The sequence below is a fragment of the Heteronotia binoei genome, chromosome 10 (genome assembly GCF_032191835.1).
Source record: "Heteronotia binoei isolate CCM8104 ecotype False Entrance Well chromosome 10, APGP_CSIRO_Hbin_v1, whole genome shotgun sequence".
Lineage (NCBI taxonomy): Eukaryota > Metazoa > Chordata > Lepidosauria > Squamata > Gekkonidae > Heteronotia > Heteronotia binoei.
The window spans coordinates 10172876-10198049 of record NC_083232.1 but is presented as its reverse complement, the minus strand read 5'-3'; the positions used below and the strand labels follow the sequence as shown (position 1 = coordinate 10198049).

Below are 25174 nucleotides of genomic sequence, written 5' to 3'. Positions count from 1 at the left end.
AAATTCGGGGGTAGCCTCTAGGGAGGGCATAATTTGGGCAAAGAAGGGAGCTTAGCAAGCATGTGACTTGGGGAGGGACGGTGGCTCAGTGGAAGAGCATCTGCTTGGGAAGCAGAAGGTCCCAGGTTCAATCCCCGGCATCTCCAAAAAAGGGTCCAGGCAAAGAGGTGTGAAAAACCTCAGCTTGAGACCCTGGAGAGCCACTGCCAGTCTGAGAAGACAATACTGACTTTGATGGACCAGAGGTCTGATTCAGTATGAGGCAGCTTCAGATGTTCATATGTGACACTGTAAGGTGCATCCTCTGGAGCTGCCATCTTCTCCAAGAGTGGAGTTCAGCAGTAATTCTGGAGACTGTAAGCTGTACCCGGAAGTGAACAACCTAAACTCAGCAATGTGACACAGAGAAATCTTGGTGGACTGGGTTAAGAAGAGCTCTGCTGGATCAGACCAATCTGCCTCTAGGTCGGTATCCTGTCTCACAGAGTAGCAACCTGTTTCCTCTGGAGGGCCAATAACAAGGCATGAAAGCCAAGGCTTCCCCTGGTGTTATCTCCAAGCAGGGTTTTTTTTTTTTTGTAGCAGGAACTCCTTTGCATATTAGCCCCCCCCCCGAATGTAGCCAACCTTCCAAGAGCTTACAGGGCCGAATATATAGCCGAATATGCAAAGGAGTTCCTGCTACAAAAAAAAAAAAGCCCTGCCTCCAAGAACTGGGTTTCTGAAGTTTACTGCCTTTAGTCACCATGCCTAGTAGCCATCAATGGACCTCTTCTCCAGGAACTGCTCTTGTCTCCATTTAAAGCCATTGATGCTCGTGGCCATCACGACGTCAACTGACCGTGAATTCTGCTATTCAACCACTCGTTGAGGTGAGGGTTGTACACTCAGGCAAGTAGTTCTGTACTGTGAATTTGTGCTTACCAAACGAGAAGGGAGCACTCCCTGGAGAAGACCCTGATGCTGGGAAAGACAGAAGACAAAAGAAGGAGGCGGCAAAAGAGGAGATGGCTGGACAGCGTTACTGATGTGACTAACATGAATTTCTGCTGTGGTGCTGGAGAAGACTCTTGAGAGTCCCTTGGACTGAAAGAAGATCCAATCAGTCAGTCCCAAGGGAAATCAACCCAGACTGTTCCCTGGAAGGTCAGATGCTGAAGCTGAAGCTCAAACACTTTGGCCACCCAATGAGAAGGGAGCACTCCCTGGAGAAGACCCTGATGCTGGGAAAGACAGAAGGCAAAAGAAGAAGGAGGTGGCAAAAGATGAGACGGCTGGACAGCGTTACCGATGGAACTAACACGAATTTGAGGATGGTGGAAGACAGGAGGGCCTGGTGTGACTTGGTCCTTGGGGTCGCAAAGAGTCGGACTCGACTGTGCAACTGAACAACAACAAAAGAGGGAAGGGAGGGCTTCTTGTTTGGCTTGAACACCATACCTTCCTCTCTTTGAGAGCCAGTTTGGTGCAGTGGTTAAGTGCGTGGACTCTTATCTGGGAGAATCAGGTTTGATTCCCCACTCCTCCACCTGCAGCTGCTGGAATGGCCTTGGGTCAGCCATAGCTCTCGCAAGAGTTGTCCTTGAAAGGGTAGCTTCTGGGAGAGCTCTCTCAGCACCACCCACCTCACAGGGTGTCTGACTGGGGGGAAGGGGAAGGAAGGTAAAGGAGATTGTGACCACTCTGAGATTCAGAGTGAAGGGTGGGATATAAATCCACCACCACCTCCTCCTCTTCCTCCTCCTCTTCCTCTTCCTCCTCCTCCTCTTCTTCTTCTGTTTCAGATGTGGAAAGTCTGAGGGTGAGGTGCTCCATCATATCCCCCCCCCACACAGCAGTCATTAGCAACATGACTCAGCTTGTGTCTCTCTGCTTTCATCCAGCTGAGAGCTCTCATCCTTTCATAATTCCGACAAGCATCGATCTTGTACAGATCGATCGCAGGGAATGTGAAGAATTAGAAAACTCCCAGAAGGTGTTTCGCTTAAAGAGGCAATGAACACCTTTGTGGCATCTTTAGAACCTTGAGGCTTGAGTATCGATCGAGGCATCAGAGATGGGAAGGCCAAGGCCCAGAGAAAGAGGCCATCTTCAGCAACAACCCTATGGTGACCACGTGCTCACCTATGTCTGCCCCTGTTCAGATAGATCAGGGGTGGCGAAACCCGCTTAACGTAAGAGCCACGTAGAATCAATGTCAGATGCTTGTTAGCTGCAAGACATGAATGTCAGATTTTCAAGAGCCACAAGACAAGGAAGGAAGGAAGGAAGGAAGGAAGGAAGGAAGGAAGGAAGGAAGGAAGGAAGGAAGGAAGGAAGGAAGGAAGGAAGGAAGGAAAATAGATGGGGGAGGGAGGGAGGGAAGGAAGGAAGGAAGGAAGGAAGGAAGGAAGGAAGGAAGGAAGGAAGGAAGGAAGGAAGGAAAATAGATGGGGAGGGAGGGAAGGAAGGAAGGAAGGAAGGAAGGAAGGAAGGAAGGAAGGAAGGAAGGAAGGAAAATAGATGGGGGAGGGAAGGAGGGAGGGAAGGAAGGAAGGAAGGAAGGAAGGAAGGAAGGAAGGAAGGAAGGAAAATAGATGGGGGAGGGAGGGAGGGAAGGAAGGAAGGAAGGAAGGAAGGAAGGAAGGAAGGAAGGAAGGAAGGAAGGAAGGAAGGAAGGAAGGAAGGAAGGAAGGAAGGAAGGAAAATAGATGGGGGAGGGAGAAAGGAGAGAGAGGTGGGAAAAAGCAATTTTAAATGCATTCTCCAAACCACCAGCTGGCTTGGCTTGGAGAAGTGATTTCTCCAAGCTGGCTGACGGGCAGTGGGGGCTTCGAGAGCCACACAATATGTGTGAAAGAGCCACGTGTGGCTCCAGAGCCACAGTCAGGCCATCCCTGAGACATTCGAGTCTTTCATCCAGACATTGACCTGTTTTCATCCAGACATTGACCTGTTTTAGGTTTAGCAATGTAAAAAGGCTGGGAGTGCCATCAGAGTTGTCACGGGGCAAGGGTTTTTTTTGTGTGTAGCCGGAACTCCTTTGCATATTAGGCCTCACGCCCCTGATGTAGCCGGTCCTCCAAGAGCTTACAGAGCTGTTAGTACAGGGCCTACCGTAAGCTCCAGGAGGAGTGGCTACATAAGAGGGGTGTGGCCTAGTATGCAAAGGAGGTCCTGCCGCAATCCAAAGCCCTGCGCAGGGGACATCTTTCCTGGCTAAGAATGTTTCTGAATGCTTCCTCATTTGCATTTTCCCACTGTTATTGGAGACTGGGTCTTGTGGGTCTGTAGCAGAACAAGCAGAAGAGCCAGACTTGAGTCCAGTAGAACTTTAGAGACCAACCAGATTTCTATGGAGCTTTGACAGAAAGCTTATAATCCAAAAATCTTGTTAGTCTTTAAGATGGTTCTGGACCCAATAATAATAATAATAGATTAATTATCGTATGGCATTGTGTGTCGAGCAGCCAGGAGATCCTGCGACTATATGTTGTCAAAGGGCGTTTTCGCACTGACCTTACGCCGGAGCAACGTCCCTCTTCACCGCGCAGCGTCTGTGCGGATTTCGCACTAATTGCTCCGCAGAACCCGGAAGAGCCGCAAAGTCCTGCGGCTTTTGCGTCGCAAATGTAAACCGCCAAAAAACAGTTTACATATGTGACACAAAAGCTGCGGGACTTTGCGGCTCTTCCGGGTTCTGCGGAGCAATTAGTGCGAAATCCGCGCAGACGATGCGCGGTGAAGAGGGACGTCGCTCCGGTGTAAGGTCAGTGCGAAAATGCCCAAAGGCTTTCATGGCCGAAGTCCATTGCCTGTTGTAGATTTTCCAGGCTGTGTGACCGTGGTCTTGGCATTGTGAGACCTGACGTTTCGCCAGCAACTGTGACTAGAATCCTCAGAGGTTAAACCCGGAAAACTGGAGTTCTCTCTGGGTCAAATTGAGAAGAAGTTGGTAGGCAGGTAATTTATATCTAAGCAGGCAGGTAGATATAAGTTCCTCCATTACCATGTCATGGCCCAGGAAGCTCTCACAAGATAACGACTCATCCCTACCCCGCCTGCCTGAGTAGATATAAATTGCATGCCTAACAACTTCTTCTCAGTTTGGCATTAAAGTTGTGAGCTACTGTAAAAATTAGTGCGCTCTGGCGGGTCTTCCTTCCTGAGCTAAGACAAAAATGTGTGAGCTGGAGGCTAAAAATCTGTGAGCTAGCTCACACTAACTCAGCTTCGAGGAAACACTGGTCCAGAGCACCTTAGAGACCAATAAAATTCTTTAGATGCCTGCTTTTCTATATGTAACCAGTTTGGGGAGGGATTTGGAAGGAGGACTCTGAAAAAAACCAGCAGCTAAGGGGTAAACAGGAGGGCTAAAAGAGGGCCAGAAGAAAGAAGGGAAGTGGCAGGCGTTTCAGAGACGAGGAACATCACACTGATTGAAAACAACCAACCGAATCTTCTGCTTCAGAGGGCCTCTGAGTCACACTATATCTTCAAATTAATGTGAATGGGAAAACTACACTCAAGAGAATCGCTCTGTCCCGTACTCCGTGTGAGGCAAAATAATCCATAAAAGATATTTTTGTGGGACTGGGATGAATATTTATCCCGCTGGTGTGGAAATGAGCCAGCCGGAATCGAGCTGGCCACCTGTTCCGTGGATCGATTTCACCGTGTTTTGATCTTTATGGGTTTCATTTGCTTTCTTTTTTTTATTAAAGAGAGAACAAATCAACGGGTTGTGTGACACCAGCCATGAATAGGGTGGCGAAAGCGGAAGCAGAGAGCAGAAGCTAAAGAAGGGTTGAAGAGCAGGAGTGGGAGACATGGCTGCTACTGAGATGCTATCCCACAATGCATTCTGGGAAATGTTGCCTTTAAAACCGAGTTGCCTTTTCTCTGTTCATAATTTAGAATGAGCTCTTGTGCAATCCACATCCGGTGTCTGCTTGAGAACCATAGAGGCACATCCTTCCTATACATATACTTGTTAGAAAGTGTCAAGAAGTGTTCCCTTTAAAATTAAAGCTGAGGATCAGTACCTGTTCTAGGTTCAGATCCAGTTGCCAGATCTAGATCCAAATCATAGAGACAAAAAAAAAGAGATTCGAAGTATCAGCTTCTGAGAGTCGAAGAGTGGCGGACTCTAAGGGCGTTTTCGCACTGACCTTCAAGTGGCGCGAGCACCCTCTTCACACCGGAGGATCTGCCCGGATTTCGCACAAGAAGCGCCGGCGCACCCAAAAGAGCCGGCGACTTCCGTCATGAAACCCGCTCAAACGGAAAACGCCAAGAAGCAGGAAAACGTTTGAGCGGGTTTCGCGACGGAAGTCGCCGGCTCTTTTGGGTGCGCCGGCGCTTCTTGTGCGAAATCCGGGCAGATCCTCCGGTGTGAAGAGGGTAGTCGCGCCACTTGAAGGTCAGTGCGAAAACGCCCTAAGAGTGGCGGAGAGCCAGTTGGGTGTAGTGGTGAAGTGTGCGGACTCTTATCTGGGAGAACCGGGTTTGATTCCCCACTCCTCCACTTGCAGCTGCTGGAATGGCCTTGGGTCAGCCATAGTGGTTAAGTGCGCGGACTCTTATCTGGGAGAACCGGGTTTGATTCCCCACTCCTCTGCTTGCACCTGCTGGCATGGCCTTGGGTCAGCCAGAGCTCTGGCAGAGGTTGTCCTTGAAAGGGCAGCTGCTGTGAGAGCCCTCTCCAGCCCCACCCACCTCACAGGGTGTCTGTTGTGGGGGAGGAAGGGAAAGGAGATTGTGAGCCGCTCTGAGACTCTTCGGAGTGGAGGGCAGGATATAAATCCAATATCTTCATCTACCTCACAGGGTGTCTGTTGTGGGGGAGGAAGGGAAAGAAGATTGTGAGCCGCTCTGAGTCTCTTCAGAGTGGAAGGCGGGATATAAATCCAGTATCTTCATCTACTTCACAGGGTGTCTGTTGTGAGGGGGGAGGAAGGTAAAGGAGATTGTGAGCTGCTCTGAGACTCTTTGGAGTGGAGGGCGGGATATAAATCCAATATCTTCGTCTACCTCACAGGGTGTCTGTTGTGGGGGAGGAAGGGAAAGGAGATTGTGAGCCACTCTGAGACTCTTCGGAGTGGAGGGCGGGATATAAATCCAATATCTTCTTCAATATCTTCTTCTTCTAATCTGGGGGAACTGGGTTTGATTTCCCACTTCTCCACACTCAGCTGCTGAGCGACCCGGGGCCTGTCACAGTTCTCTCAGAGCTGTTGTCTCAAGAGCCGTTTCTGTCGGAGCTCTCTCAGTCCCACCTGCCTCGCAAGAGGTCTGTTGTGGAGAGAGGAAGGGAAGGAGGTTGGAAGCGCTGAGAGTGAAGGTTAGCATGTAAAACCAATTCCTCCGCCTCCTCCTTCCACAAGCAGGAAGGAAGATCTCTGAATCTTTATATCCTGGTCAGAAGGAAGGATGGTTGTTGTAAAGAACACTTGTAAAGCGGGGCTCCCCAACTTCCAGGCCATGGATTGGTACCAGTTCGTGGCCTGTTAGCAACTGGGCCATGAGGCAGAGGCACCGCAACACCCCTTTTGTCCACCCAGGAAACGTCATGGTTAAGAGTATCATATTCAAACTTATATTCACACCCCTTCCAACCCTCCCAGCAATTAACACAGAACAATGGTCACATTCAACAGCCAGTTTTCTTATCACTACCCTTCCAGGAAGCCCCACCAAACAATGGGCACATCCACAAACCAATTGCCCTTTCATTACACCCCCTCCAGCCTAGAAATAGCAGCTCTCCAGCAGCCCTGGCCCCACTCAATGCACAGCAGCCAAGAAGGTCAGAGCGCCTGCTCCGGCTGCAACGCCACTGAGGATGTTCTCCGCAGCTGAGAACGAAACGTCTGGAAGGAAAACTTTCTCCAGTAGAACACGGCACTTGAGCCCGAAAGACTCTACAAACCCTAATAGTGTCATATTCGTAACTGGAAGACTCAGGTTCAGTGGCGCACTAGCCTATTTGAGAGAGAAAAGAAGAGATTGGATTTATACCCCACCCTTGAGGGGTAGCCTATTTGAGAGAGAAAAGAAGAGATTGGATTTATACCCCACCCTTGAGGGAGGACGAGACATCTGGATGAGGCAAGGACCAAGTCCTGATAACGCCCTGGGAACGCAGACAGTTTTGCTAGTTTATGTGTGAATACTACCCTGCAACCCCCTCCCTTGGAATCCTTTTGAAGTAAGCCTTAAAATGTATTGTATCAATGTATCAGTTTCATTACTCTCAAAGAATGGCTCTGCCTAAAGTATCGGTCTATCAATAAACGTAGTCTTTGCATCAACTTCGACTCGTCATTGAACCCGCATGCTTGACAATTATAATTACTGATAAAGTTTTAACCTTCATAAAAAAAGTACACATATCGAATATCAGAACATTAACTACGAGTTAATGTAAGTCACAATACAAAGGCTAACAGCAGGTATGAGATAAAACTCTACCATAAAGAAAGATCATTAATGACATGAGGGATAGATTCTTGTGAAGTGAGATATTCTAAAATGGGAAGCCAGGCAGCAGAGAAAGTAGAAGTCAAGAGAGGATGCTCAAGTTGATGGATGTTATCAGAGATCTTTACCAATAGGTAAGTACCCCGTGGGGTTTTCAAGGGAAGAGCCATTCAAAGGTGGTTCGCCTGCCTCTGCGTAATGACCCTGGACTTCCTCGGTGGTCTCCCATCCAAGTAGTAACTGAGGCCTCTTTCTTTTCAGGCGCTTGGGACCAGACACATCCAGCCAGAGTGTGACCCCATCACAGAGTGGAAGAAGAATGAAAGCGACTGCCTCAGAGAGATCCAGCAGCAAAGGAATGAAACAGCAGGTACTCGGTGGGGGGGAGGAGGATCTGGGGAAAGGGGGGGCTTTCCTGCAATCTCGCTTTCCTCACTTGCGTGGGCTTCAATCGGCAGAGAGATACACCAGACATAAAGCAGCGTAATATAGAATCGACCACTAGAGGGAGCAAAACACACCGCCCCCCTTCCCTTACAAGAACACAAAGAGAGGAAAATTAAAATGCAAAAAAGCCCTGAGTCTGGAAGGTTGCAACTCATGTACAAATTCCTGTATCGTTCCATCACCTTTCTGGAAAGATGCATCAGAATGTCAGGCTGTGCTTTGGTTTTCCACCGTCTGTTTCAGTGATGAGCATCGGCCCAGGGAGCGATTCCACATGGAGGTTCCTCCCCCCACCCCGGCATGGAAAGCAGGAATCCGTTACATTAAAAGAAGATACTGGATTTATATCCCGCCCTATACTCTGAATCTCGGGGTAGTTTCACACAGGACATTTGCCCCGACCTAGCCCTGCCTCCCATTTGGATTAAAAGTGCACAGTCACACAAGCACATCTGCCCTCTGAGCTGCACCCGTTCTCACTCCATCTCCAGGTGCCTCCTATTCGCATTATAAAGCTACCTGGATTTTCCTGGTAGCTGTTACATTCTCAGGGCGCAGGCATGCGGGAGTCCAAAGCCAGTCTAAGGTCAAAGTCCAGGGAGTCAAGCAGGGGCCAAGTCACCAAAGCAAAATCGCAAACCAGAATCCGAAGTCAGTGTCCAAAAGCCAAAGGGTCAGGGTGCCACGGAATTCAAGCAGGTCAGGATCTGGAATCAGGAAGGAGCATGGATGCAAGCCGGGGAGTCAACTTGTTGCTTTCATGAAGTTACCAGGTCCTGGGTGGGGGTTATATGGGAGCCTCAATCAGCCTGCTCCCTGGGTGGCAGAGACTCTGTTAGAACTCAGGACTGAGAGATCTGAAGCATCGGTGTGCCTCATGTCTTCGCTCTGAGAGTTCTTTCTGGAGCCTGCTTCGAACTCTTGAGATGGGAGGGGGAGAGCTTGGAGGAGATTGATTGTCAACAGCTGACACTGGTGCCTGGAATGTGGGGATAGTGATTGATGGGCCAGCTGTTGGTTGTTCGGCTGAGAAGCTGGTTGGCAACTCTTCCAGGTCTGTTAACTCTTCCAGCTCCCCCTCGTCAGGGCTCATGATAGTAGCATCCCCCTGAATTGGATGTAGGTGGCATAACCAGCTGCTGCCTGAATGCCCTGGGGTGACTCAGAAGTGGAAGAGCTGTGTGATCACATGGTTTTCAGCAAAGTCGGGGCGGGGGGAGTTTCCCCTCATCCCTCTCAGAAGTGAGCTTCTCTGCTTCTCCAATTGAGTGCATACACAGGGCCTTTTAAAAAGAGAGAACTCTTTCCGCAGCAGGTCTGTAGCTGAGCTGGGCTGGCAGTGCGAATGGGCAACCATTAACTGCTGCCGGGATTCTGCTGCTTCTGTCCAATTGAACAGAAACGGTTCAAACTTTAGTGGATTTTTTCTGAATGGGGTAAAATCGTGTCCATTTCACAGTGTGAAACCAGCCTCAGAGTGATCACAATCTCCTTTTACCTCTCCCCCCCCCCACGAACAGACACCCTGTGAGGTAGGTTTGCCAGTCCCCAGGTCCCAGCGGGGGTTCTCCCGCTTTTCCAGGCTCCTTCCCACCCCCAGTCAGCTGCCTGGCGGGGGGAAGCCCCGCCCCCAAAGCCACCATGTGACTTTCCCCCTCCGAAGGCTCCAGTCTCTGATTGGAAAGGCTTCCTCTTGGGATGGGGTGTCTGTGTTACTTTGAAGAAGTTGGCAGCAACTCGTGAGTAGAGTGGCCAATCCCTCGCTTCAGAGTCGCCAGAAACGGCGGGGGGGGGGGGGAGGGAAACGTCTTCTGAGCACTTCATTATTCCCTATGTGGAGATCGATTCTCATAGGGTATAATGGGGAATTGATCTGGAGGTTTCGGGGGTTCTGGGGGAGCTGTTTTTTGAGGTAGAGGCACCAAATTTTCAGTATATTATCTAGTGCCTCTCCCCAAAGTACCCTGCCAAGTTTCAAAATGATTGGACCAGGGGGTCCAATTCTATGAGCCCCAAAAGAAGGTGCCCCTATCCTTCATTATTTCCTATGGAAGGAAGACATTTAAAAAGGTGTGCTGTCCCTTTAAATGTGATGGCCAGCACTCCCTTGGAGTTCAGTTATGCTTGCCACCCCCTTGTTCCTGGCTCCGCCCCCAAAGTCTCCTGGCTCCACCCCCAAAGTCTCCTGGCTCCACCCTCAAAGTCCCCAGATATTTCTTGAATTGGACTTGGCAACCCTATTGTGAGGTAGGTGGGGCTGAGAGAGCTCTTATAGCAAATGTATTGCTTCGCACGCTCATGCTGCCCAGATCAAAGGTTTGCTCAATTTGTTCATTTTACTATTCTGCCACTGGATCCTAAATTGGTACCATTTTGCACTCTAAACCCCTGCCTACCAGCTATATGTAGCTCTGCTCACTGTACCTGATTCCTCATCTGATGAAGTACGCTTGGAGCACCCGAAAGCTGACATTCTGAATAAAACTCTGTTGGTCTTAATGGTGCCGCTTGATGCCTACTTTGGTCTACTGCTTCAGACCAACACGGCTGCCCACTTGGATCAATCGCAGTATCATAGAATCATAGAGTTGGAAGGGACCTCCAGGGTCATTGAGTCCAACCCCCTGCGCAATGCAGGAAACTCACAAACCCCTCCCCCAAAATTCACAGGATCTTCATTGCTGTCAGAGGGCCATCTAGCCTCTGTTGAAAAACCTCTGAGGAAGGAGAGCCCACCACCTCCTGAGGAGGAAGCCTGTTCCACTGAGAAACTGCTCTAACAGTCAGGAATCATAGAAACATAGAGTTGGAAGGAACCTCCAGGGTCATCGAGTCCAAACCCCTGCACAATGCAGGAAACTCACAAATACCTCCCCCTAAATTCACAGGATCCTCATTGCTGTCAGAGGGCCATCTAGCCTCTATCTCAAAACCTCCAAGGAAGGAGAGCCCACCACCGCTCGAGGAGGAAGCCTGTTCCACTGAGGAACCACTCTAATTGTCAGGAATCATAGAATCCTAGAGTTGGAAGGGACCTCTAGGGTCATTGAGTCCAACCCCCTGCACAATGCAGGAAACTCACAAACACCTCCCCATAAATTCACAGGATCTTCATTGCTGTCAGAGGGCCATCTAGCCTCTGTTGAAAAACCTCCAAGGAAGGAGAGCCCACCACCTCCTGAGGAAGCCTGTTCCACTGAGGAACCACTCTAATTGTCAGGAATCATAGAATCCTAGAGTTGGAAGGGACCTCTAGGGTCATCGAGTCCAACCCCCTGCACAATGCAGGAAACTCACAAACACCTCCCCCTAAATTCACAGAATCTTCATTGCTTTCAGATGGCCATCTAGCCTCTGTTGAAAAACCTCCAAGGAAGTAGTTGTTATCACATTTGAAATGAGGCCAAATCATTAGCTGTTGTCACATTTGAAATGGGGCCCAATCAGACTCCAAGGAACTTTCAGTCTTATTTGCAAGAACTTATGCATATGTGGGAATCACCGCAGATGTTCACCAGTAGCTGAAGCCTACAATAATTAGACAGGGAAAGATTCTTCTCTATAACCATTGCAGGCTTTGGCTACTGATACTTACTGAGGCTACACCAGCCACGATGTAAGGATTTTACCCTTAGGACCTAAATTGGGTCTGAAATTTAGGGAGGTTAGGGATCAGAGACAAGAATAGTTATGTCCTTGGAGTCTTAACTGTAGGAGCCCCGTGGCACAGAGTGGTAAAGCTGCAGTACTCCGCTCTGCTCCCAACCTGAGTTCTGCTCACAACCTGAGTTCGATCCTGGCGGAAGCTGAGTGCAGGTAGTTGGCTCCAGGTTGACTCAGCCTTCCATCCTTCCGAGGTTGGTCAAAGGAGTCCCCAGCTTGCTGGGGGGGAAAGTGTAGATGACTGGGGAAGGCAATGGCACACCACCCCGTCAAAAAGTCTGCTGTGAAAATGTTGCAAAAGCAATGTCACCCCAGAGTCGGAAATGACTGGTGCTTGCTGTTGGGTTTTCTGATGCAATTTCACTTCCTGTTGTCATGAGTTAATTAAATGAATGTATATGCATGCTGATGTTTAGCCAGTGAGAGGTAGAGCCAATGAGGATGTGTGCACGTATTTCCCGCTCAGGCTAAGTGTCAATATGCATAATGACCCTTGAAGCAAAGCCCTAATTGGCTAATCCATATATTTGGGAGGTGGTCTGGGGGAAACCATTTGGTCAGTTTTTATTGCCCTTTGTGTAAAGCCCTCAGATCTCCATGCAGTTAGTGTTTGGACTCAAGAAGAGTCGAGATGTAGTCTAGAAGCGAGAAAGGATATTGAGTCCTTTTGTTTTCTAGAAATCCCAGTTACACTTTCCTCATAGAAAAGTAAACTACTTTTTATTCTTAAGCTAAAATGTCTGCCTGGCTGTTTATTGTGGTTCTCTCCACACAACTCTGCTAAAGTATCTCTAAACCCCAACACTTGCACCTTCACCTTTAGTCTTAACTGTCTGGATGCGATACAGCATATAATTGTGGAATGTCCTCTCTATGCGTTACCCCGTGAAAAGCAGCTCTTCACTTGGCTGTATCCCAAAAGGTATCTGAATACCGTTGAAATGCCAACTTCTTTTCAATGATTGGGTCCCTGAGATCTCTCCCTGTATGAACCCCAGAGAGCACTGAGGTCAGCAGGGAAGAACCTGCTGACTACTCCCGGGCCAAAAGAGGTAAAGCTACAGATTACCCGTACTCGGGCCTTCTCTGCTATGGCTCCACGCCTATGGAACCAGCTTCCGGAGGAAACGCGGGCCCTGCAGGACTTTGAACAGCTCCGCAGGGCCTGCAAGACCATTCTCTTCCGAATGGCCTTTACGGACCGAGGGAGAGACCGCTGAGCAAATCCACCATCTGTATAATAGCACTTAATTTCACTGTTTTAGAATTTTAATAGAATTTTAATTAAACTGTTAACTTAGTATTGTTAAACATTGTACAATGTATATATTGACCTGTGTTGTTAGCCGCCCTGAGCCTGCCTCGGCAGGGAGGGCGGGATATAAATAAAATTGATGATGATGATGATGATGATGATGATGATGAGATCACTATTGCCGTCGCCAAATTTCTAAGAGATGTTCTTAACATTCAAAATTTTAGACAGCAGTGTTCTTTACTATCCTTATCGGCAGGGAATGCTAGATCTGATTCCCTCAACTCTCGGTTCTATATGCTGCCAACTTAGGGATTTTTTTTAAATTCCCCACAGCGCTGCTTTTAAATGTACTTAATCTGCCCTAGACCTTGAATAGGGATCTCAGAGGTTTCGATGCCATAGACTACAATCTCCAAAGCACCCATTTTTTTCCCTCCAATGTAGTACCATACACCATGAACAGGGACCCTCAAACCAGTAACACATTGCACTTACCCATCATGCAGTAGAGACTTGATACTTTGCCCCAGTTACAGAGAGCAGTTACATGACTTTTTGACCCAGCAACCACTAGATGGGTGGGAAGATCACGAGTCTAGCTACCCAGCCAAAGGTCAGCAGGGACTTTCTCAAAGGTGGGGAAACAGAGATGTTCTTACGTCTGTCACCTTGAGACAAGTTATTTCCGGATAATTGTCATGGTAGATTTCGGTATTTCGGTAAATGTATTGCGTGTCCCTTGTGCGAGTCTTGTGATTGTGATGACAAAATCTAAGACCAAAATCCTATAAAAATAAAGACTGCTGGCTTGCAAGCTGAGCAATTCTCCCAGGACACGTGTCTTGTGCGGTTGCTTCCTACACTCCAAGACGCTGATCTCTGTAGTCTGGAGATGAGCTATAATTCAGGTGAATCCCTGGAGGTTGGCATCCCATTTCTAAGATGGGCTGAGGGGAAGCAACGTTTCAAAAAGCGTCCTTCTCTCCCCAAGGTTGCAAGAGAATATGGGACCAATTTCTTTGCTGGCCGGATGCAAACCCAGGACAGACCCTTACCTTTGACTGCCCAGGAGTCATTGTTCACTACACGAAGCAGAGAGGTGAGTGGTTGATGGATGGTTGTTGTCCGGGATCAAGAAGGTGGCATCTGCCCAGTATATCTCAATGAATAGGGGGTTATTACATCATCTGGTGTTGAACAGTTATCACAGAGGAGGGGGGATGTTTTGGGGCTGGGCGGCTTCGAGCAGGGGTGGCCAACGGTAGCTCTCCAGATGTTTTTTTGCCTACAACTCCTATCAGCCCCAGCCATTGGCCATGCTGGCTGGGGCTGATGGGAGTTGTAGGCAAAAAAACATCTGGAGAACTACCGTTGGCCACCCCTAGTTTAGAGGAAGATGCCTGGATATTGGCACTAGAATTCTGTAGACTGGTGGGGTGAAGTCCACAGCCAACTCCCAACTTAAATACATAAGAGCAGCCCTGCTGGATCAGAGCAGTGGTCCATCTAGTCCAGCATCCTGTCTCACAAAGTGGCTAACCAGTTCTTCTGGGCGGCCAACAACAGAGCAGAGAGGTCGAGGCCTTCCCCTGAGAAGAACATCAGAAGAGCCCTGCTGGATCAGACCAGTGATCCATCTAGTCCAGCCTCCTGTCTCACACAGTGGCCAGCCAGTTCCTCCGGAGGACCAACAACAGGGCATAGGGGCTGAGGCCTTCCCCTTATGAGAACATCTGAAGAGCCCTGCTGGGTCAGACCAGTGAAGGCCAGCATCCTGTCTCACACAGTAGCCAACCAGTTCCTCTGGAGGGCCAACAACAGGGCAGAGAGGCTGAGGCCTTTCCCTGATAAGAACCTCAGAAGAACCTTGCTGGGTCAGACCAGTGAGGGTCCGTCTAGTCCAGCCTCCTGTCCCACACAGTGGCCAACCACTTCCTCTGGAGGGCCAGCAAGAGGGCAGAGAGGCCGAGGCCTTCTCCTGATGTTGCCTCCTGGCTCTAGGATTCAGAGGATTGGCGCCTCTGTATTGTGGACGTTCCCCTCAGTCACCCTGGCAAGTGGTCATTGATAGATTTCTCCTCCATGAATTCATCCAATCCACTTCGAACGCTGTTTATTCCTGTGGCCATCACAACATCCTCTGGAGTGAATCCTACATTTTAATCACTCTCTGTGTACAGCTCTAGGTCTTTAACTCTATCCTGAACCTACCGCCCACCAGTTTCATTAGATGCCCTCAAGTTCTGTTTGCCAACTCTCCCCACCCCATGCATAATTATTAGGCTTCCCAGTCCCCAGGTCCCAGCAGGGTATCCCCCGATTTTACAGGCTTCCCCCCTCCCCCAGCCAGCTGGCCAGCGGGGGAAGCCCTACCCCCACAGCCATTATGCACCTCCACAAAAGATTCCCATAGGGAATTATGGGGAATTGATCTGTGGATATAGGGGGCTCTGGGGGGGCTGTTTTTTGAGGTAGAGGTGCCAAATTTTCAGTATAGCATCTAGTGCCTCTCCCCAAAATACCTTCCAAGTCTCAAAAGGATTGGACCAGGGGGTCCAATTCTATGAGCCCCAAAAGAGGGTGCCCCTATCCTTCATTATTTTCTATGGAAGGAAGGCATTTTAAAAGGTGTGCTGTCCCTTTAAATGTGATGGCCAGAACTCCCTTGGAGTTCAATTATGCTTGTCACACCCTTGCTCCTGGCTCCACCCCAATGTCTCCTGGCTCCACCCCCAAAGTCTCCTGGCTCCACCCCCAAAGTCCCCAGATATTTCTTGAATTGGACTTGGCAACCCTAATAATTATATAAACTTTTCTCATGCCCCCCCCTAGTTGTCTCCAGGGGTGGAATTAGAGCAGGAGCTGCTTTGCATATTAGGCCACACACCCATGATGGAGCCAATCCTCCAAGAGCTTACAAAAAGAGCCTTGTAAGCGCTTGGAGGATTGGCTACATCAGGGGTGTGTGGCCTAATAAGCAAAAAAGGTCCTGCTAGAATTCCTTACAGGGCTCTTCTGACAGGGCCTACTGTAAGCTCCAGGAGGATTGGCTACATCAGGGGACATGGCCTAATATGCAAAGGGACTCCTGTTAGAATTCCACCCCTGTTTGTCTCGTTTTTCACTTAAAAAGTCCCAGACTCTTCAGCCTTTCCTCATAGGGAAGGGGTTCTAACCCCTAATCGTAAAAATGTTTGTAATTATTATTGTAAACCACCCTGGATTATGGCGGATAAATGTGGGATATAAATAAATCAATAATAGAAATCAATGGGATAGAACTTTATAAATTATTAAGAAACACAACATGTCAGAAGATGCAGAAATTAAATAATTGAGGCTTACTTACAGTAATAGACAGATCACAGTAGCATAGAGAGATGAGAGAAGAGATTGGATTTATACCCCACCCCACCTTTCACTACCCAAACCCAAACGGCTTACCATCTCCTTTCCCTTCCCTTTCCCTCAACAGACACCCTGTGAGGTAGGTGGACCTGAGAGAGCTCTGACAGAAACTGCTCTTGAGAGGAACCGCTCTTTGAGAACTTGTGACTGACTCAAGGTCACATCAGCAGGTGCATAGGGAGGAGTGGGGAATCAAACCTGGTTCTCCCAGATAAGAGTCCACTCACTTAACCACTATGGCTGACCCAAGGCCATCCCAGCAGCTGCAAGTGGAGGAGTGGGGAATCAAACCCGGTTCTCCCAGATAAGAGTCCGCTCACTTAACCACTATGGCTGACCCAAGGCCATTCCAGCAGCTGCAAGTGGAGGAGTGGGGAATCAAACCCGGTTCTCCCAGATTAGAGTCCGTGCACTTAACCACTGCCCTAAACTGTGGCTGTTTTCCCACTGACCTTACTCCGGAGCGACGTCCCTCTTCACCGCGCAACGTCTGCGCGGATTTCCCACCAACTGCTGCGCACAACCAGGAAGTGCCGCGGCTTTTGCGTCGCAGATGTAAACCGTTAAAAACCAGTTTACATTTGCGACGCAAAACCCGCGGCTCTTCCTGGTTCTGCGCAGCAGTTGGTGGGAAATCCGCGCAGACGCTGCGCGGTGAAGAGGGACGTCGCTCCAGAGTAAGGTCAGTGGGAAAACGGCCTGTCTCTCTGCTGTCCCAGTCCAGAATGACTGGAGACCACGACTATTGGAACAGAATTCAATCAGACAGAGACCTGAAACTGAAAGGAGCTATTAATTTTGTCTACTTACCCTCCCCCTCCCCCTTCCCACAACAGGCTGGGTGAAAAGAAGTTGCACAGAGCAAGGCTGGACCGACCCATTTCCGCCATATTCTGTCGCCTGCCCGATAGAAGAGGAGCTAATTCGTGACGGAGAGATTGACGTTGAGCAGGTAAAGGCCAACGAATATAACGTTCACTGAAGGTTCGGGAAGGAGGAAGGCGAGGGGGTCCCTGCCTGCAGAGCAGGGGTTCCCAACGTGGAGCCCACCAACACCCTTCCTGGGGCCCACCGAGAGTTTTTAAAAAGTGGGTGGGGCCAGGTGGGGCTTTTGCCAGGCAGGGCTTCTGATTGGCTATCGGCCGTTTGTGCAGATTTTTGAAAAACTGTGGCTTTGGCGTTAGCTGCCACCGCAGCACAAGGATCAGCAGATGGAGGGAAGGTATTTGTGAGTTCCTGCATTGTGCAGGAGGTTGGACGAGATGGCCCTGGAGGTCCCTTCCAACTCTATGATTCTATTATCTTTGTTGTGCATCTGGCTCTTCCAGCTGCAGGAGGCTTGAAAAAGTTTGCGTCCCCTGCTCTGGGGCGTCAAGTTTATACCAAATTTTACAAATCCGTCTTGGTTATAGACAGGGGTGGAAATCTAGCAGGAGCTGCACCCCCTTGATGTAGCCAATCCTCCAAGTGCTTACAAGGCTCTTTTTTTGTAAGCTCTTGGAGGATTGGCTACATCAGGGGTGTGTGGCCTAATATGCAAAGGAGCTCCTGCTAGAATTCCACCGCTGGTTCTAGATAGCGGCAATGAGCAATCCCAGAGTACTGCGATCTCCTTTCATTGTATGCTTTCTCTAAGCTTAACACTCTAAATGGAAAAATCTCACCCCACAGTCTTAGCTCTGTTCTCGTTCCAATGGTTATGCATTTCAGCACTGGATCAGAAAGTACCTTGTATATATAAATGTAAAAGTGATTGGTTCACATCTTGAAAGACTTACCTGTTGGGTGTTGCACCTTTGGTTTACCTGCTCCAAGCTGGACTTGTTCTGTGTATTTCAGAAGGACGGTTGACTTTGATTTACTGTATAGTAACGTTGAGACTTCCTTGCAACATTTTGATAAAAAGTTTTTTATTGTTAAGAACATAAGAGAAGCCATGTTGGATCAGGCCAGTGGCCCATTCAGTCCAATACTCTGTGTCACATAAGAACATAAGAGAAGCCCTGTTGGATCAGGCCAGTGGCCCATCCAGTCCAACACTCTGCGTCACATAACAACATAAGAGAAGCCCTGTTGGATCGAGCCAATGGCCCATCCAGTCCAACACTCTGTGTCACATAAGAGAAGCCCTGTTGGATCAGGCCAATGGCCCATCCAGTCCAGAACATAAGAGAAGCCATGTTGGATCAGGCCAGTTGCCCATCCAGTCCAATACTCTGTGTCACATAAGAACATAAGAGAAGCCATGTTGGATCGAGCCAATGGCCCATTCAGTCCAGAACATGAGAGAAGCCATGTTGGACCAGGCCAGTGGCCCATCCAGTCCAGAACATGAGAGAAGCCATGTTGGACCAGGCCAGTGGCCCATCCAGTCCACCACTCTGTGTCAGATAAGAACATAAGAGAAGCCATGTTGGATCAGGCCAATGGCCCATTCAGTCCAGAATATGAGAGAAGCCATGTTGGACCAGGCCAGTGGCCCATCCAGTCCAACACTCTGTGTCACATAAGAGAAGCCATGTTGGATCAGACCAATGGCCCATTCAGTCCAGAACATGAGAGAAGCCATGTTGGACCAGGCCAGTGGCCCATCCAGTCCACCACTCTGTGTCAGATAAGAACATAAGAGAAGCCATGTTGGATCAGGCCAGTGGCCCATCCAGTCCAATACTCTGTGTCACATAAGAACATAAGAGAAGCCATGTTGGATCGAGCCAATGGCCCATCCAGTCCAACACTCTGTCACACAGTGGTTCAAACCCAGGTGCCATCAGGAAGTCCACTAGTGATTGACTATATTTGGATGCTTTCAAAAACTGGGTAGAATGAATTTTGTCAGCGCTTACTATTGTTTTTGTTTGTTTTTTCATGTAGCTGCTCCACAAAAGGATTAAAGTCCCAGTATTTTAAAAACATTGTTATGGTCAAGGACATCAATATTGGATTTCCATTGGTATAATAGCATGATAATGATTTCTTCACATTTTTCTGGAAAACACCATGTGATGTCAACAAGCAGTTAAATTGCTAAAGAGAAATGTCTGTGATTAAACGATAAGAAAATATTGATAAGAATCTTAGGGCGTTTTCGCACTGACCTTCAAGTGGCGCGACGACCCTCTTCACACCGGAGGATCTGCCCGGATTTCACACAAGAAGCGCCGGCGCACCCAAAAGAGCCGGCGACTTCCGTCGCGAAACCCGCTCAAACGGAAACCGCCAAGAAACAGGAAAACGTTTGAGCGGGTTTCGCGACGGAAGTCGCCGGCTCTTTTGGGTGCGCCGGCGCTTCTTGTGCGAAATCCGCGCAGATCCTCCGGTGTGAAGAGGGTCGTCGCGCCACTTGAAGGTCAGTGCGAAAACGCCCTTAGTTACGGATGCTCTCCACGTTTAGCTTTAGAAGGGGAACATTAATAGGAATGCAAAGCATAAGCAGAATGTAAAAAAATAAAAACTGGGCAGTCAATCCTTTAGAATACATGGCAGGAGGTACTGTTGAAATCTAATGGACTTCACTCTCCCAAGAAATACTGTATGGTTTGTGTATGAGTATTTAATCATAAGCCTTTCATTAGCATTTATTTCCAAATTTCACTCAATTACAAAAGGACTCACTAGCCTCTCATGTAGTCAGTTTTTAAACTGTCAACGCTGAAGTTCCTCTGAAAGATCCATGACTGAATTTGGTGGTATTTTGCTTTCTAGCAAACCCTCTATTTGTGGTTTTAGCCATTTACACCCTTTCTTTATTCTTCTGGAGTAGGTAGGCTGTAGAGCAGAGCTCTGCTGCCTGTTTGAATATAAAACATTGAACTTTATTTGCTGTCTAAAAGCACGGATTAGGTTTTATAAGTACTAATGCTGATCACTAAATGTCCTATTTTGCTTCTGTGTCAATGCTTGATCTAATGGAGGTTTTTAGAAAGATGTGTTTGCAATACACTAGCATGCTAAAACAACCTTTGGAAAGCTCCTGGCTTTCTTACAAACGGACATGTATTATAAGAGACTTGGTGTATCTGTGTGAATCCAGTAAATTAATGTGCATATTCAGACTTCATGTACAGAAGCTTTGGTTTACAAATGGCTGTAAACAAAGTCATTGTCCAGTTGTGTCACAAATCAAATGTGTGCCCGAGTTGCATTAAAGAACAATTGCTTTGGAAAAAAAAAATAAAAGGAAGTCCACTAGTGAGGTCAGAGTTCCAGAAGCCCTCCCACTGTTGACCCCCGAAGAACCAAGAAGACAGAGCATCACTGCCCCAGACAGTATGTTTCATCTATACCACGGGTGGCCAACGGTAGCTCTCCAGATGTTTTTTGCCTACAACTCCCATCAGCCCCAGCCAGCATGGAGAATCGATCCGTGGGTATCTGGGGCTCGGGGGGGGGGCTGTTTTTTGGGATAGAGGCACCAAATTTTCAGTATAGCATCTAGTGCCTCTCCCCAAAATACCCTCCTAAGTTTCAAAAAGATTGGACCAGGGGGTCCAATTCTATGAGCCCCAAAAGAAGGTGCTCCTATCCTTCATTATTTCCTATGGAAGGAAGGCATTGAAAAGGTGTGCCGTCTCTTTAAATGTGATGGCCAGAACTCCCTTTGGAGTTCAATGATGCTTGTCACAGCCTTGATCTTGGCTCCACCCCTAAAGTCTCCTGGCTCCACCCCCAAAGCCCCCAGATATTTCTTAAATTGGACTTGGCAACCCTAGTTTCAAGAAATTAGGGGTAGGGATGTCTCAGTATGGCTCCAAGACCTCCATTCCCCTCGCCCGGCTTAAATGGTGTCTCAGCAGTGAGGCCTCTCCTTCCTCCTATTTTTTTTTTCTTTTTTGGAAAGAGCAATCGTTATTTTCCCTAAAAACCCCTTCACAGCGCTGCTCCTTTCTGCACAAACAGTTCTACATGGCAACGGTGAAAACCATCTACACCATCGGCTACAGCATCTCCACCGCCTCTCTCACCATCGCTGTCATGGTCCTCGTCGCGTTCAGGTATGTGCAGACCTCAGATGCAGCAGGGGCTCACGGGAACGCAGTTCCTGAACCTATCTGAGGGTCCCCCCTCTTCCTCCCCACCGCCCTTGTTCATTGAATAGGAGGTGCAGCTGCATAACAATCCCTGGATTAGGAGAGCAGGCGGGCAGCCAGCCAGCAGGGGCTTTGCCACGCCCCCAGCAGCCCTCATTAACCCCTGGAGAAGCCCACGCCACCCTTCCTCCACTTCTGATGTGATTTTGGGCAGCGGGTGGCTTGCTGGGGGTGGCAGCCCAGGAGAGCCCCAGGTGAGCGAGGCCTGCTTGAGCTGGCTGGATTTCTAGCCAGCCCAATCAGGCCTCATTCGCCTGGGCTCTCCTTTCTCACATCAGGTTGCTTTTGGCTGGGGGTGGTGGCATATGCTAATGAGTTATGCTAATGAGCTCCACCCCGTATTTTTCTACAAAACGACCCCTGGGTATGTCCATAGGCATTCTGGTCTAGGGCAGGTGGTTATAACTCGGACTGATCTGGTTTGGTTTTTATTTGCAAGTCTCTTTGGGGGCTTTCCAAGCCAAGGGTCCTCAGTAACGGTGTGGCACTTTTGAGGCTGTTCTAGGGTTGCCAATCCCCAGGTGGGGGCAGGGGATCCCCCGGTTTGGAGGCCCTCCCCCCGCTTCAGGGTCATCAGAAAGCGGGGGGAGGGGAGGGAAATGTCTGCTGGGAACTCTATTATTCCCTAAGGAGATTTATTCCCGTAGAAAATCATGGAGAATTGATCCACGGGTATCTGGGGCTCTGGGGTGGGGGGCTGCTTTTTGGGATAGAGGCACCAAATTTTCAGTATAGCATCTAGTGCCTTTCCCCAAAATACCCCCCAAGTTTCAAAAAAGATTGGACCAGGGGGTCCAATTCTATGAGCCCCAAAAGAAGGTGCCCCTATCCTTCATTATTTCCTATGGAAGGAAGGCATTGAAAAGGTGTACCGTCCCTTTAAATGTGATGGCCAGAACTCCCTTTGGAGTTCAACTATGCTTGTCACAGCCTTGATCTTGGCTCCACCCCTAATGTCTCCTGGCTCCACCCCCAGAGTCTCCTGGCTCCACCCCCAAAGTCCCCAGATATTTCTTGAATTGGACTCGGCAACCCTAGGCTGTTCCTAAGTCGTTTTTGTTCTTGGCAGCTGTATATTCACGTTCATAAAGCGGTTGGGATAAGTGGCGTAGAAAGGATTTGTAACAATTACAAAAAAGCAGAGAGTGCGACCACACTGCAAGAGAGCTTTGGGATCATGGGAGGTATAGTGTTGATCACAGACAGGTTAGAGGTCAGCGTGTAAAAAGTGCATTTTGTGGTCCAGATCCATTCTCCTCTAGTGGAAGGAACCAGGGGAGAATCTTCCTGTTGGAGAAAATACCTCCGCTAGAATAATGGAACCCCTCTCCCTCTTCTAACATGGCCTCCATGGGGGCCATGTTAGAATCATAGAACCATAGAGTTGGAAGGGACCAACCCCCTTCACGATGCAGGAAAGACCTCCCCTTAAGTTCACAGGGGAACTTAGCAAGAGCCTCATGGCGCAGAGCGGTAAGCTGCAGTATTTATTTATTTATTCGATTTATATCCCGCCCTACCCCACCAAGGCGGGCTCAGGGCGGCTTACAATACAAAACGCTAAGAGAGATCAGTTTAAAATACATTAATAATTATACAATAAAATACATAAAACTTACGTCAATATGCACTATGCTACCTTTTCCTTAAATCAGTTCTTAAAGTATTCCAGTGTTCAATATTCTGATGTTCAAAGTTTAAATATTCAGGCATTCCGATATCAATTAATTGTATGCCAACCGGAAGAGGGCTGTTTTACAGGCCCTGCGGAACTGTTCAAGGTTCCGCAGGGCCCTCACCTCCTCCGGGAGCTGGTTCCACCAACAGGGAGCTGCAATCGAAAAGGCCCTGTCTCTGGTCGCTTTCAGACGGGCCTCGTTTGGCCCAGGGATTATAAGGAGGTTCTGAGACCCCGATCTCAGCACTCTCTGGGGAACATGTGGGGAGAGACGGTCCCTAAGGTAGGCAGGTCCCAGGCCATAAAGGGCTGCAGTCCAAGCTCTCTGCTCATTACCTAAGTTCGATCCCGGCACAAGCTGGGTTCAGGTAGCCGGCTCCAGGTTGACTCAGCCTTCCATCCTTCCGAGGTTGGTAGAATGAGTACCCAGCTTGCTGGGGGGAGGGAAGTGTAGAGGACTGGGGAAGGCAATGGCAAACCACCCCGTAAAAAGTCTGCCGCGAAAACGTCGTGATGCAACCTCACCCCAGAGTCAGAAACGACTGGTGCTTGCACAGGGCACTACCTTTCCCTTTAAGTTCACAGGATCCTCATTGCTGTCAGATGGCCATCTAGCCTCTGTTTAAAAACCTCCAAGGAAAGAGAGCCCACCATCTCCTGAGGAAGCCTGTTCCACTGAGGAACTGCTCTAACAGTCAGGAAGTTCTTCCAAATATTAAGAAGAGTGAGAGGGGTTCCTTTCTTCTAGTGGAAGTATTTATCTCCAACAGAATGTGTTGGGGAGGGACGGTGGCTCAGTGGTAGAGCATCTGCTTGGGAAGCAGAAGGTCCCAGGTTCAGTCCCTGGCATCTCCATAAAAGGGCCCAGGCAAATAGGTGTGAAAAACCTAGGGTTGCCAAGTCCAATTCAAGAAATATCTGGGGACTTTGGGGGTGGAGCCAGGAGAATTTGGGGGTGGAGCCAGGAGACATTAGGGGTGGAGCCAAGATCAAGGCTGTGACAAGCATCATTGAACTCCAAAGGGAGTTCTGGCCATCACATTTAAAGGGACGGCACACCTTTTCAATGCCTTCCTTCCATAGGAAATAATGGATAGGGGCACCTTCTTTTGGGGCTCATAGAATTGGACCACCTGGTCCAATCTTTTTGAAACTTGGGGGATATTTTGGGGAGAGGCACTAGATGCTATACTGAATATTTGGTGCCTCTACCCCAAAAAACAGCCTACCAGAGCCCCAGATACCTGCGGATCAATTCTCCATGATTTTCTATGGGAATAAATCTCCATAGGGAATAATAGAGTTCCCAGCAGACATTTTCCTCCCCTCCCCCCGCTTTCTGATGACCCTGAAGCGGGGGGAGGGTCTCCAAACTGGGGGATCCCCTGCCCCCAGCTGGGGATTGGCAACCCTAGAAAAACCTCGGCTTGAGACCCTGGAGAGCCGCTGCCAGACTGAGCAGACAATACTGACTTCGATGGACCGAGGGTCTGATTCAGTAGAAGGCAGCTTCATATGTCCATGTCCTATGGAGGGGAGTTCCACTAGAAGAACAGATCCGTTGTGGAACAGATCTCTGTGATCCGACCCTTGCTACATTTCTGTCATCCAAAGTGGGATCGCCTCAGTTTTGGTTTTTCAAACAACTCTTAAAAAGAAAATAAAAGACATCTTTTTAAAAATCTCTTTTAAATATCAGTAGCCCCGTGGTGCAGAGTGGTAAAGCTGCAGTACTGCAGTGCTAAGCTCTGCTCACACGACCTGAGTTCGATCCCGGCGGAGGCTGGGTTCAGGTAGCCGGCTCGAGGTTGACTCAGCCTTCCATCCTTCTGAGGCCGGTCAAATGAGTCCCCAGCTTGCTGGGGGGAAAGGGTAGATGACTGGGGAAGGCAATGGCAAACCACCCCCTTAAGAAGTCTGCCGTGAAATCGTTGTGAAGCAACGTCGCCCCAGCGTTGGAAATCACTGGTGCTTGCACAGGGGACTACCTTTACCATTAACCTGACTTGAATCTACAAATCCTAGCTAGACTTGAAGGGCTCAATGCCCTCTCCACCTCCAGTAGAGCCCTGCTTTGCATTGGTGCTGTGGCTACACGCTGTTTTCCTTCTTGTGGAATGAAAGAGATCCAAAATCTTCCTCCCAGCTGCTTCTGAGAAAGTAGCCCCG

General features: G+C 48.9%; 1 protein-coding gene across 1 annotated transcript in view; it reads left to right on the top strand.

Moving 5' to 3' along the window:
* The first annotated feature begins 1849 nt into the window (after window positions 1–1849).
* LOC132578337 (growth hormone-releasing hormone receptor-like) overlaps window positions 1850–25174 on the top strand; it is a 41397-nt gene continuing 18072 nt past the window's right edge. Inside the window, exons 1-5 of the mRNA XM_060248281.1 lie at window positions 1850–1975; window positions 7723–7831; window positions 13821–13928; window positions 17074–17189; window positions 21137–21231. Coding sequence (XP_060104264.1) covers window positions 1850–1975; window positions 7723–7831; window positions 13821–13928; window positions 17074–17189; window positions 21137–21231 — 554 coding nt within the window. The remainder of the gene's footprint in view (window positions 1976–7722; window positions 7832–13820; window positions 13929–17073; window positions 17190–21136; window positions 21232–25174) is intronic.